Here is a 15,055-nt window from a genome sequence, read left to right as displayed (position 1 = left end):
CTCTGCCTGGATCCACCACAGCCATTTGAAAGTGGCACACCCTGAGGAAACAACGTTGACATGGCGGATCGACAGGAACAAAGAGGACCCCCTCAAGATAAGATTAATCAAGGACTGAGATGGGTAATGTGGGGATTTATAGGAACCTTGGTCCTGTTGGCTCGGGTACAAGGAGATGCTCAATGGCTGGTGCCTTCCAGCCATGCCCCCCAAAATTGGACATAGTCTCTCAAAAATTCACTTACTGGAGCCCTGATTGCCATTGTCACAACAGACAGACAGCCTGTCTTTCAGGTTGACTTGTGTGATATAGGACTGGTTACTGGGACTGTGGGAGTGTCTGACATTGCAGGATCATGTTCAGATCCCCCATCAACCTCTGGGGGGGAAACAGGGATGGTCTACACTTAACAGAGAAAGGGGTCTCCAGACCATAGATATTTATGCATGTCCTATAGGTAAAGATCCAAAATGTAATGGGAGGCCAGGATACCATTGTTACTATTGGGGCTGCAAGTCCATAGCCCCATGGAAAAATAATGGCCTGTATTTAGCCTTGGAGTGGCAAACAGCTAGTAGCTCGTGCTCCCTGGGATATTGTAACCCCATTCAGTCAATGCTAAAACAATGGCAAAATCCATACAAAGAATAAGAGGAAGGTAAATCTTGGACGGTGGCACTGAGTGCTAATGGGCAGGACCCAATGACAGACATCATTATTCAGCGAAGTCTGGTAGTGATGCCACCCAAACCAGTGGGAAACCTTTATAAGATATTGAGCCCCCCAAAAGACAGTGGCCAACCCCACAGGTGCTGAGGAAATTCCACTTCCTCTCCGCTGAGAAAGAAAACATGCACTCACCCCGCCAGCCACCCGGGTAACACCCTATCCAATGAGGTGCCTGTACATGCCCCAGAGTCGCCAATCCAACCATACTTAAAAATGCTGGATGCTATGTTTATGATGTTAAATGGATCAAACAATAATGTTACTAATGAATGTTGGATGGGTCTAAACCCAAAGCCCCCATATTATATAGGAATAGCAATCAATGGAACTTACACTGAAACCAGCCAAGATGGATGTCATTGGAAACAGACGAGGTTGTCAATAGGGGATATACATGAAAGAGGGTCATGCGTTAAAAACCCTAAGGTCACCTCATCTTACTTGGACAGTGCTTGCTTTTACCAAACAGCTTCTACAGAACCTGATAAGTACCTAAGGGCAGAAAACAACTCATGGTGGGCATGCACAGGAGGCATAACCCCTTGCCTCTCTGTTGCTGTCCTACAAAGGGAGCCCAAGGTTTGTGTGCTGGTCCATATCTTGCCCCAGGTATTTATATATGGTGGAGAACAGGGATGGGAATATTTGACCAGGAAAGTCCACCCTATAAAAATAAAGCATCATCCTGCCCTCATCCTAGTACTGGCTATAGGAGGGATTGCAGGATCCACAGCTCTAGGAGTAGCAGCATTGGCGGTGCAAGAGGCCAACTTTAAGGCCCTAACTCAACAGGTGAAGATAGACTTGGGCCTAATCACTAAATCAGTATCCCATCTAGAAAAACAAGTGGACTCTTTGCGGAAATGGTCCTCCAGAACTGCCGAGGTCTCAATCGATCTCCTGTTCATGAAAGAAGGCGGGCTGTGTGCAGCCTTAGGAGAACAGTGCTGTTATTATGCCAATAAATCAGGAGTTATTCGACCCACCCTGGCTACAGTGAACAAACATTTGCAAGAAAAATATGACAGATTAGAAGAAAATTCTGGGTGGTATCAGTCTTTGTTTAACTGGTCTCCCTGGTTGACTACCCTTGTTTCTGCCCTTGCTGGACCCCTGTTAATCCTGTTACTAGCTTTGACTTTCAGCCCATTCATTATTAATAAACTTATGGCCTATTTAAGGGCCCGGGTAGGATCTGTTTGCCTAATGGTTCTAAACCAACAGGCTAGGTACTGTCCAATACCTCTTGATGAAGAAAGCCATGTGTAAGATTACTTGCTTGCATAAAATCAGTGGGGAATGTAAGACCCAGATGAGACTTAGCACAAGTAATGCCATCTTCTTACAGGCCCTCCATCTTGTCCCTGTGTGTTTTGGGTTCACTACAGGACACAGAGTTCCCGGAATGTACTTATTTATCTGTTAAGACACCATGGAATGTACCATTGTTTCTGTGTAAGGATCATCCTGTTTGCTAAGTAAAGAACATCTGGAACCCTGCCCCCCCAACCATCCCCTAACTGCAAAAATTCCGCTTCTGTAGTTCTGCTTGCTAAGCACCCCTGCAGCCCCTATAAAACCTTCCAACCCCCTGAGCTCAGGGCCCCTCTCTAAGCTTGTTTGCTTGGAGGGTGCTATCTGGCCAGACTAATAAAGATCTGTTTTACTTTTCCAACTTGTCTGGTGTGTTCCTTCCTGGGTGTTCTTCAGTGCAGTCAGCTCCTTGGAGCATTTGGTAAGGCCCTCGGTCTTACACACACATCAAAAACTGGCTGGAGGTGCATCTAAAGAAGATTAAAGTCACAATGGCCAAATTTACATACTTCCGTAAGGATGCTTGAAAATATTGGTAGCACCCTTTTGAGATTTCCCATATAAATAAACCATCATCTCATTGGAGTGGGCCATCCTTTCCTACCCACTAACACTAAAACTAAGGCTATTAAGACTAAGAATACTAAGACTAAAGATAAGACTAAGACTATAGATTATCGACCAAGGTTGTTCTTGGTCGATGTTCTCCATATGCCCTTGCTACTCTTGGATCAATATTAGCTAGGTGGCTATACTTGTGATTGTATTGGTTGATTATAATTTGACCCACATTGAACCCAGCCATCATGATTTTGCTGTATAAAACTTCCTCCAAAAAGTGGGTTTGTTGCCAACCCATTCAGACCCCACCTGTCTCTCAGGAGCTATTCCTATTCCCCATTCTTAGTCCCCATTCCTAGTCCCCAGTAACTTTTCCTACTTTTAATCTCTGTTGTTCCTTAGAATTCATTCTTTGACTTTGGAGAACACAAACTTGATGTATCTGACATCTAGCAGGTTGGGAGTTTTATTCATTTCCCCTCTATCATAAGGATGGAAGTGATGATTTCCAAATGTTTTACACATTGGACTCCAAACTAGAAGTCTGGATATCTTTCACAGCATCCAGCACTGTGTTAAACAGGCATTGACACACCATGTCTTGGCTCATTTTCCACCACTACTACCTGGAACATTTCCCTACCATTTTACACAGCTGCACCGGATGCTCTTCCTGCCAAGAGGAGTTGGAACTTTGGCAAGTTGTGTTTTAGTGGTTGCCAATCCCTGAATACAAGCACTGAGTATGTGGAGTGAGTGATGGAATTCAGCCAGCATTAAGACAGGGATTGTCTGACTAGGCCTCTTCAATCTTTGATCCAGATACTGCATTTGCATTATAGTAGAAAAAGACTTCTCTTTTGGGCTGATGGCTCAGCCTTTTCTGGAATGGCCATTTGTCTCCTCTTGGGTGAGTGAGAGTCTTCCCTGAGGACTTGCTTTTTGAAATGTAAATACCAACTGTAAATACTTTGACTTATTTTTTTACTTTGCTCTTTACTCAATGATAATTCCTTCCCTCCCTCCCTCCTTGCTTCCTTCTCTCTTTTTTTAATAGCATATGTTATGTTTGTGTTAGGTTAATCATTTACTCATTAATGGTAGCTTTTAGCAGAATAAGACAATCTAGCTAAAGACCACTTGTTTCTAAGATTTTCTCATAACTGATTGATATTTAAATGAATAAAAGCAATTACCAGCTACTATGTACAAAGTTTAAAATGAGAGGCTTTAAGTGACATTCAATGGCATGCTGTAAATCCCAAAGATTAGGCATTCTTTTTATACAGTAAAGGAAGTGATATAGACAGCTAAGTTAGGTGGAGATGTTGTAGACAGTTAGGGCTAGCCTCTCAAGACAGTTCAGGAGGTGAGAATACATCAAAACTGTGGCTGGAGGCTCATCCATTGAATGTCAGGCCTCAAGATAAAGATGAAATGCCTACATACCTCTGAGGGCTAAGCAAAAGCTTGAGTAGCACCCTTTTGAGATACATAAATAAATCATTATTTCATTAAGAGTGGACTATCTTTTCCTACCCACTAAGACTAAGATTAAGGCTACTAAAACAAATACAAGTCTAAAACTATGGGTTATTGATCAAGGTTAATGATATCATTCATGTATGCTTACTTTATGACTTTCTTCTCCATTGGATTAATATTACCTAAGTGATTATACTTGTAATCCTATTGGTTGATTAGAGTTTTGGCCCACCTTGTACCCACCAATTGATTTTGCTGTATAAAACCTCCCCTATAAGTGGAGTCCATGGCAACCCACTTTCTGGGTCTCCTCCTGTCTCTCTCAGGAGCTGGCTCTCCTCAGGAGCTGTCTCTCCTTTAATAAAATTCCCTACTCTTCACCTCCATCATTCCTCAGAATTAATTCTTCAGTTTTGGGGAACATGAACTTGGCACATTGGACATCTAGTAGTTTTGGGAGTTACATTTATTCCTCTTGTATCAGAAGGAAATCTACATCCAAAGTGCACGTTTAGGTTGCCATCACTTAATAATTTTTAATTTTAGCCACTTTTGAAGCAAATAGCAGTCACTTAAAGAATTATTTCTGTGAGGATTATGTATTTGAAAGAAAGACAGTTTATGTGTGGGGGTGGGTTGTCATAGCATTAGAGGATGAAGACCAATGTGATATTTTAGGGAGACAGATTTCTCCTCTATCATTTTCATGTGGAACACTTAAATATTCAATGAGTATTTATTGAGTACTGTCATATTTTTGCCAGTATTGGCTATAGGGAATTCAGTGAGAATAGGACAGACAAGATCTCTTCTCTCATGAATCTCACACTCTGGTTGGAAAAATTGACAATGAGTAAAAACAATGAAAAAATAAAAAGAGTCCAGGGTGATAAGTGCCCAGATATGGGATAGAGAATGGCTGGGTGAGTGAATGAGAAGAGACCCCACATTAATTATAGTGGAATAAACAAGTCTTTAAAGAAGGTGACATTCCCATTAAGAGAGTAGAGTTCAGCCAGGGATTTAGCTCAGTGGTGCCACTGCCTGCCTCGCAAGCACAAGGTCCTGAGTTTGATCCCCAGTACCAAAAGAAAAAAAATAATAACGAGTTAACCAACCATTCAGTAATTTTTTGAACTTTCACAACAACTGGAGACATTAGTAACATTAGTTCAGTAGGAATAAGCAAAGAAATTACTCGAGTAGGTGAAGCAATTTCTCCAAAATTACTAGGCTTCCCATCCTATTCCATTTGCCTCCAAAGCTGCTCTCTGCCCAATCCATCTCACAGGTCCTTGCTGCTTACTTGCTGTCTCAAGTGTAGGTGGAAAACAAGCTCTCTGTTTGACTGAATTCAGACTTTGGAGCTTCATGAAGCAGCCAATTCTCAAAGACAAGTAATGCTGAGTTATCAATTTTCTCAGAAAGAACATTAGAAAGAAAAAAAAGACAACCACCAAATTTGTATTAATATTGTATAAGAGAGGACATTTTAATACCAAAAATATTAAAAGGATATTTTCTTAGATCACATTTTAGAAATAACTTCTAAGGCTACCTCTGACTTTGAGAATCTTAGGGGGATGCTAACCCTCAACTCTTGTGTGGAGGACCATGCAGGCAGAGACTGTAGAAGATATAGATTCTCTACTAGTTGAATCAGCTCAGGAAAAGGCAGGTCACCTTGACCTAAATAATTCCAGTTGGATATTTTTTTCTTAAAATGTTTGCTAATTTAGGGAAAAGGAGATGAGGAATTCTCCATTTATTAGATAGTTCAAATCCAATTTAGAGCTCTGTACAAAATATTTCTAAATGTTTTGTATAGGTACTTTCTCACAGTGGTTTGGACAAATTAAGAAGTTTAGACGACTTGTTTTTCCTTATAATTAGGGAGTTGGAAATTATCACTTGAACTCCTATTATTAAGATCATTTGTGTCTTTGTCACGAATATTCAAGTGTTGATCAATTTATGTTAGTATATTTGTCTCTCTAATCTTGGAATATAAGCAAAACTAGGAAATATGTAAGAATAAGTACAGTTTAAAATTCTAAAAAAATATGCTGATAATTATGGAGGAAATAATATTACACAACAGCAGCAATAGCATGTTTGAGGCCATTTCCACCATGTTTCAAGCACGTTAATTGTAGCAGTTGTGCCAGAGTTCATCTCACTGAGACAGGATAAGTGTTGGGCTAAAACCTCAAGAGTCAATTGCAATTTTAGTTTTGTATGTACATAGAAAAGATTGCAAAGATACAAGCCCTTTGAGTATCTGGCTCTTTTTTGTCAATATAACTGTTATTACCTTCACACTATTCTATTTCTCTCTCTTGAGCATACAGAGCTAAAAGCAATTTTACAAAGCAATTGAAAGGATGAAAAGAAACACAAATTATGAAAAATGTATCAGGCAGATGAATGCATTCTACAATACTAATAAGTCCTAGAATGCTTAGAATTAGTCTGAAGCCTTTCTTCTGATTGATGTTAAATATGTACATATTTGTAATTTTTTAAAGAAATTGAGGATGGTAGAAGAAATGAGAAGTAAGAAACATGTAAGAAGCGAAATCACTAGTAATCTTATTATCAAGATAAGCATTATTAATATTTTGATTAATTCCTTCCAATCTTTAAATATGTATGGATATAATGAATATAATGTGTATGTAATGTCATGTCCCTTCATTAAATTATATGAGGCATTATCTATGACACCAAATATATTTCAAACACCTGATTTTGCATGATGATCTACAAATATTTTGTCATATAGAAACATAAAATTTTCTAATTACTCCCCCACTCTTAGACATTAAACTTGTTTCAGATTCTTCCTACTTAAAAAATAAGGCTGCCCTTTATTTTTACTCTGGGTTTCTCATATAGAGAAACTGTATGATAGTTAAGCTTATGTGTCTGATATAATATGAAGTAGGGAAAGGATTGCTCTCAAAGAGGAAGGGGACCAAGAGATGAGGGTGGGGAGGAGAGGGAAACTGGATGGAAAAAATGAAGATGTGTTATGTGCATGTAACAACTTCCCACAAGTACTAGAAACATTATATACTACACACACGTACCAATAAACTAAAACAAAAAACCATAATGATGAAATGAACATACACCATTTTGAATCTATGCTGGCAATTTTAAAATATTTCCTTAGATTAGACTTCCATAGTTAGAATTGCTATGTTAAAGACTATGGAGTCCAAGAATCAGTACAGCTGAAATGTAAAAGCTATTACTATAGTCTAATAATTCATGCTATAGATATTGTCACAGAAAAAAGGAGTTTGATATGCACTAATGAAAATGTGGGAAAAACTTTTAAAAAGTGAGAAAAAACTTTAGCTAGTTAAAAAGAAGAAAAAAGGAGTTTGATAATTTGATAAATGAAAATATCTCCTTGTTGCAGTAATTGGAATTGCCTTCTTTTCCCGTTTCAATGAGATTCATTTGTACATCTGTTCATTAAAATATTCCATAGGCCAGTGGTGGTGAGTCTATGGCACGCATATTTTGTGTTTTTCTTTAAAGACAAAAAAAAGTTAATGTATGAGTTATTTTTTTAAAACTAAAACCTCAGCATTCAGGTTTAATTGCAGTGTTGGCGATAAATAAGTGAGTTTGAGGTTGCAATTTGGGCACTCATCTCTGAAAGGTTCATCATCACTACCATAGACTTGTGTCTGGTGGCTACATGGGTGTGCAGCCTGTGCAGTTACTCAAGGCTCGGTGTCAGGAGTGACTCAGTACTCTGCAGTTATCATCATGAAATTCTTAAAAATTTTATTTTTGAATTTAAGTTTTATACGTGAAGTATGATAGGACGTAGGGTGTGCATGCAACCAGCAAAGAAGCAGAGAATCCATTTGGTCATGCTATTCTATGCCATTCCAGTCACGCATAGTGTTTTGGTGTCCCATGGACACAGAGTTCTAGTGGACCTCGCTTGGGGGTTCAGTGACACTCAAAGCCAGTTCAGCTGAACCTGCTGACAGCCACTGGTGGCCACACTTTCTGTTTTCTTGCTTCAAATGCAGAAAGAAGACAAACACTTTCTACAAAATGAATGACCAAGGAATTCTGTCATATTTTATCTTACTCATATTACTTTCTTGTGTTAGATAGTCACTTACACTGGAAGTAATGTGATAGAAGGAAAAAAGGAGATAACTCAGCCCCTTTCTCTTTTGTCCTTGCTTTTTCATGATAAAGAACATAATGTTGTGAGCAAAAGAAGAGTGTAAACAGGGCCCTGAAATGGAACTGTGGATGCATGAGGTTGTGTATCTCCTGTGAGTAAGAGCTATTTTGGACCCTTATACTTGCTGGAAGTGGAAATGAATATATATGCCAACTCGATTGGAACATACCAGAGGTCAGGTTGCAAATCTATTTCAAGGATGATATCACATCTGGTATATCAACCTGGTATAAGATATCAGGTATATCTTAACGACTTAGCTAAGATGGCAGTAGTTAACAGCCATCCACTCTCATCCCAGCTGGTACAGATGGGTGATTTAAATGGGAACTTCCACTCTTGATCCTCTCAAGAGGGTGTACATCTCAAGAGGGTGCTGATGTCTACAGGGGAATTGCTGTGAGCTTGTGACCAGTTTGGGGTACATAGTGAGTTTGAGTCCAGCTTAAGCCACATAGCATGACCCTGTCTCAAAAAGGAAAAATAAAATAAAACAATACATCTGCAAAAAATGAATTTGGAAACATTCTCTTTTCTTCAATTTTCAATTACATTTGTGTAATGCAGATATTTCTTGTTCAAAAATTTGGTAGAATTCAACAGTGAAGTCACTAGTGAAGAACAGTGTCTAAAACAAGGAACTGTGACTTTTCATGAAGGGCTCACCTCAGTTCTTCTTCTCCTCTTTTCTTGTCATATTTTGATTATGTATGTTATGCAATACCATGCTGGCTATCCAATTATGTTGCCTCTAGGAATACATAAGACATGACTATGAGTTATATCCATAGATCCTTTTGAGCCAGGCTTCAGCAGCTGCCATTCCAACTTGTTTCCTGTTTTCATGATTATGTTTTTCTCACAAGTGAGGGCTAAGTGATGCTTTTGGCTTTTCCTATTGGGGTCCTATAGCATCCCCACTGCTACAGGGAACCCAGTTCTGTACTAGTCTCTATCAGCAATGGTTTCCAGAAGGGAAGACTCTTGAGCATCTCAGTGATGCTAGTGACCCCTCACTTGAGAATTCTTTGTTGCCTTGGCAAGGGAAGAGCTATCTGGGCCATCTCTAGGAATATAATCAACTTTTGGTTTTATGTCTTATATGATAGATCCATTCATTCATGCCTACTTCTCTGAGCCTGTTGATTTCTTGCTCTACAGTCTGTTAGAGTAATACTGGCATAGGCTTATTGTGGATCACTTTTTTCAAGCTTCTGAGAGCTAGCTCAGCAGTATATTGATCTCAGGAATCTCTTTTCATGGTATTAAATCCTGAATCAAAAGAGAGAAGTACCATTGAGGAATTCTCCCTAATCCAGTTCTACATTCTGTGTCTTCGGTAGATCTACTCCTGGTACAAAATTTCTTCAGAGAGGTTCCTAGAAGCTTGATATTCTCCTGCAAGTTCTTTATAAAGGGAGCATTCCCCAGAAAAACCTATAAAGAAGTGCAGGAAAGCAGAATAGACCAGGAAAAACAGTCAGGAAAAAAAAATGTGTTTCAGTAGAAGTCCAGCCTTAGCCTGATGCTGTGGGGAGCTGTGGAGTGTGAATTTTGCTGTAGAAGTTGTGCTTCACAGAGGGGGCCAGGTGTGACACCCTTACATCAGTTTGCCATCCTGCCCCCTGGGGTCACATAGGGGAGTGTGACCTCCCAGACAAGGTGGCTCTAACCAGCTAAGGACAATTCTGCCGAGAAGGCTGAAGATGTGTACTATTAGCATCTGTAATCCACAGCAGCTAAGGATGGGTACACTGATTTAATAAAGGATTACCAGATGGTTCACAAAAGACAAAGCCTGAAAAGAATCTGTTGTAGTAGCACCTACAACAAGGCATTTGGGAGCTGAGGAGTTTTACAAGAAATTTCTTTCACTACTTTCAACTTTGATTCACAAGACAATTCATTAGATGTGTAAGGACCAAAATGGACATTACCTGCTCTGTATACAGCTTAGCCCTGTGAAGTAAGAACCGCCATGTATGTCTGTAAGGTTAGTGAACATTTTGTATGTTATAAAAATGCATTTATTTAAAGATGTCTTTTGTCTTAAGTTTTAACATGAGGTATGAATAATAAATTATTGAATATTGCATATGTTATTATTGAACATGGTCTGAGGGTAAAACATAAGATCTGAGAAAGCCCAAGGAAAGTACAGAAATAACCATACTACAAAATAACTATGACAGGGAAAAATGACTTGTTTCTTTTGGCACTGTAAATAATATTAACTATTACAGTAATTATGCCTATCTTAATGTGACATGATGGTTTTTGAAAATGGGGGTTAAATTGGGTGGACAAGAAAAATCTTTTTTTTCTTATTGAAATTAATGGTAATTATATTTTTTACTTTAAGAAATCAGCAAAAAAATTATCTTCAATTAGATGCAGAATGATAATGTATCAATTAAATTAAAAATGTTATTTGTAATAATATTCAGACCTTCTATGTCTTTGTCTATTTTTTTCTTCCACTTGCTTACTTTTTAGAGATATATGCTAAAATCTCCACATAAAATCATTAATTAATGTATTATTTTCCCATCAGGTTTGTCAGTTTTTGGGTTTTTGTTGTTGTTGTTGTTGTAGTTTTTTGCTAGTACTTGGAATTAAGCCTTGAGCCTTTACACTGAGTTATGACCCCAGCACTTTCTTTTTTAGTTTTATTTGGGGACAGTGGCTTGCTGAGTAACTAAGATGCCTCCTGGGTTGAAACTTGTGATCTTCTGCCTCAGCTTTCCAGGGTGCTAGGATTATGTGTGTATACCACCATGCTTGGCTGTAAGTTTTGCTTTATAACTTTATATAACCTGACACTACTTTAAAATAAATTTATATTTAATTGGCACATGGTAAATATGCATATTTATGGGGTACAATATGGCATTTTAATATATATGTACAGTATATATGATGAAATGAGGGCAATAGGCATATTACCTTGGACATTTACCATTTTTTGTATTGAGAACATTAAAAATCTACTCTACTAGCTATTCTGAAACTTTCAATTAATTGTCAACCATTGTTATCCTATTGTGCCATAGAACATGACAGCTTATTTATCCTACCCATTTATCCTACCCATCTACACCCCTGAACCTGTTAACCATTCCCCTCCCACACTCTTCCCATGGTCTGCTAACCACTATTCTATTCTCTACTTCCATATGTTTGGCTTTTGAGCTCCTGCAGAGTAGTAAGGAGATGTAGAGCTTGCTTTTCTATGCCTGGCATTTTACTTAACCTAATGTCCTGCAGTTCCATCTATGTTTTTGCAAATAACAGAATTGCATTCTTCCTATGGCTAAATAATACTTTAATGTGTATATATAGCATGTTTTTCTTTATTTATTAATCCATCTAATGACTCCCTATGTTGATTCCATATCTTGGCTATTGTGAATAATGTGTAATGAGCATGGAAATGGAGATATCTCTGACTTTGTTACCTTTAGATATATATTCAGTAGTAGGATTGCTGGATCATATGGTAATTTTATCTATAATCTCTCTCTCTCTATATATATATTATATATATATAATATATGTATCTATCATTTTATCTATAGTTTCCTGAGGATCTCCATTCTGTTTTTCATAATGGCTGTGCTAACTTGTATTCTCATCAACAGCTCCCCTTTCTCTATACCTTTTTTCAAAGGCTATTTTTTAATTACATAAATGTTAATGATAATTATATTTTCATAACCTATTATTCCTTTTATAAGTATTTAATTTGTCTTTTTCACACAATTTTATTTTTCAGTTAATCTTATGTTAAGATTACTGTTTTTTAAAATTTTTGCCTTATGTATACTTTTAATACTTATTTTTGTGTTTGTCTTTTAAGGTATTATATTCTTAGCTCTTTTTAGATATTGGTGTCTGGACTCCTATCCTGTGATTGGAGAATTTAGCCCATTACAGGTATAATTACTATTCTACTATTGTATTTATAAGGTAAATATACATTTTTTTGTGCACAACACTAGTCTATTAATTATCCTTTTGTGCAGTATTCTATTGTATGAATACAGCAAACTGAATCTATTCTTTTGTAGATGGACTTTTGGATTGTTACCAATTTTGGGTTAATACAAACAATATTTCTGTGAGCATTATACATACATATTCATACATATTTGGAATGCACATGTTTTTCTTGGGTGCATTTTTCTAGATAATACCACACTGTTTTCTAAAGTGAACATGACTAATATCCTGACATCAGTGTTTGAGAGTTTTCTTTATTTATGTCCTCAACAGTATTTGTTACTATCAAAGCTTAATTTTTTATTCTTTGGGTTTTATAGTGGTATCTGATTCTTATAGATCAGTGATATAAAATATATTTATTTGTCATTTGCATTGTTTTCACAAAGCATGTTTTTAAATCTTTTGCCTGAATCTATCATCCATTAGCCAAATAACTTTAAATGAGCCATGACTTACTTCATCTTTAAAATGAGCTTAATAAAATCTCACTTTAACATCTTAGCCTAATAGTGTCAACTTGCCATCTGTTCAACATTGGAAACTACCTTCACCTACATCAACTTTTGTGAGCATTAATTCTCATATATCAACTTCATCGGATTAAGAAATGCCTAGCAGATTAGTAGAGCACACTGTTGAGTGAGTCTGAGTGGGTCATGAAGGCATGGCCTTATATGGTCTCTCCCTGATTCATCTCTGACACTGTTTCCTTCTCTGCTCCCTGGCTATCATGAACTAAACCACTTTGTTGCTCTGCTCAACATAGTTCTCACGGCATGGAGCCAGGTGACAATGGACTGAATCCCCCCAAGCCATGAGCCAAATTAAACCTCTCCTCCTTTAAGCTGTGAGTGTTGTATATTGTGTTCAGCAATAGGAAAGCTGACTAACATGCCTTTCCTGTATGGTTCCAAGTTACCAGAAGTCAAAAGAGGAGCTGGCCTGAGATTTGGAAGGTGCAAATGAAGCAGAGCTTGGCATATTGAGGGAGACAAACTCAGTGACGGACAGACCCAAAGACGTTTAGTGGGTCTCAGAATGTCATTGTTTCTTCTCACTGTACATTCAGAGTGACTACTGATTCTGCTGATCAACACTAACATGAAAGCCCCCCATCAGTCACTTAGTCCCAGACCACAAAGGTAAGAAAGTTGCTCTCCAACAGCAACTTCCCAGAGTGGAAGTTTCCGAAGAAGAAATGGAGCCCACAAACCTTCATGATTGATGCATTCCCCTCAAGTTCCCTGCTGTCCACTTGAGCTGCCATATCAGTCTGACATGGTTAATAAGTATTTTTTTGGATCCTCTTATTTTTCCCTTTTAGATCTTTGTTTGCCCAGCTCCTATCACATTTGTGTAAATCTAATTTCTATATAAACATTTTATTTCTATAGTACTTGCACTGGCTGTGGTAACTCTGACTTAACTCTAACTAACACAATAGATTTGACAGTGATATAAACATGCAAAAATTCTTTGAAACCTCCAAATTACTATTTAAATATAATTATTGGGCTAAGCTAAGTAGTGCATTGCTGTGTTTCTGACAGATCAGGTGACATTTAAAATGGTGAAGAAAGCAAGCCAATATGGATTGCTATGGGCAGCATGTTTCATGGAGACATTTTATTCTGTCATTTGTCTGATAGTGAATTCATTTGCTACCACGTGGATGCCAAAATATTCCATATAGTCTTACTTTTCAATTGTATTACTTATAAGAAAGAGATTGTAAAATAGATTTATAGAATCTCTGGAATACAGGCTTGGCATCATGAAATAATGCATATAATAAATTACAATAAATAATAAGTGTGGAGTTGGAGGTGAAGCTCACTTTGTTAACCTGTGCAATGCCCTGGGTTCAACACCAGAACAGAAATTTAAAAAAAAATCCATATCCAGAAACACAAATCAAGAGTAACTAGAGAGGTACAAGAATACAGGCAAAAGATAAAAATTAATTTAAAAAATATGGGACAATCCTCTACTGTAAAGGGCTCATTTCTGTCTGCCTCTGTGTTATGTTAAGGTTGAGCTTTCCTACAGATCATTTTCAGAGATTGCCACAGACTCAAACATTGTTGATGTAATTATTTGTGTTGATTTTCCTTAGACCACTAAACTAGCATATCTTTAACAATCGAACAGTGTTCTGGTTAATAGAGAAATAATTGGTGAGCCAAATAGTGGATTTCAGCAGCTGCTTTCATTATTTAATGGCCAGAATAATAGTAATAGTACTTTTCAGCCATTTAAGATTTTAGAACTAACACTTCTGCCATGACTATAGTTATCTCATGAGTTGTCTCAAGGAAACATAGAAAAGACTGTGAGCAGAAGTATAGTCAAAGGATTGTGGGGATATTGGTAGTTGTGAAAGGGTGTTAAGTTGCACAATATCATTTAAAAAAATTCATCCTTCTGAATGAAAAATTGTTATTAAATTCCTTCAGGATAATTCATATTTTCTAGTGTCTTGTTTCTTCCCACCCCTATTAACTTCTCAGTTAATTTAATAATGTTTGTGCAAGAACCTGGTCTATGTATGACCTTTGACTAGTTCCAGTACAGTTTCTGTCACCAGAAAGGTTATGATAATGCAGGCAAATAAGAACTACACAATTATACTAACAAGGAAAAAGATATGAGTCATAAGAAAAATTAACAAAGAGGAAAAAAATTAAGAGATTAAGACTGACATGGTTTGGAGATTAATTGAATAGTTCTTCTCACAG

The 15,055-nt window shown here is 37.4% G+C and overlaps 1 protein-coding gene across 1 annotated transcript; it reads left to right on the top strand.

Moving 5' to 3' along the window:
* The first annotated feature begins 943 nt into the window (after positions 1-943).
* On the top strand, positions 944-1,999 carry LOC106010891 (endogenous retrovirus group S71 member 1 Env polyprotein-like). The gene has a single exon (XM_013078853.2). It carries the CDS (start codon positions 944-946, stop codon positions 1,997-1,999), a length of 1,056 nt encoding a protein of 351 aa, XP_012934307.2.
* The last annotated feature ends 13,056 nt before the right edge of the window (positions 2,000-15,055 follow it).

Source organism: Heterocephalus glaber, unplaced genomic scaffold (assembly GCF_053883595.1).
Source record: "Heterocephalus glaber isolate CG9 unplaced genomic scaffold, H.glaber_assembly_v1.0 deba00000901, whole genome shotgun sequence".
Lineage (NCBI taxonomy): Eukaryota > Metazoa > Chordata > Mammalia > Rodentia > Bathyergidae > Heterocephalus > Heterocephalus glaber.
Note: the sequence above shows the minus strand (reverse complement) of the source record. Positions and strands in the feature narration are given on the sequence as shown.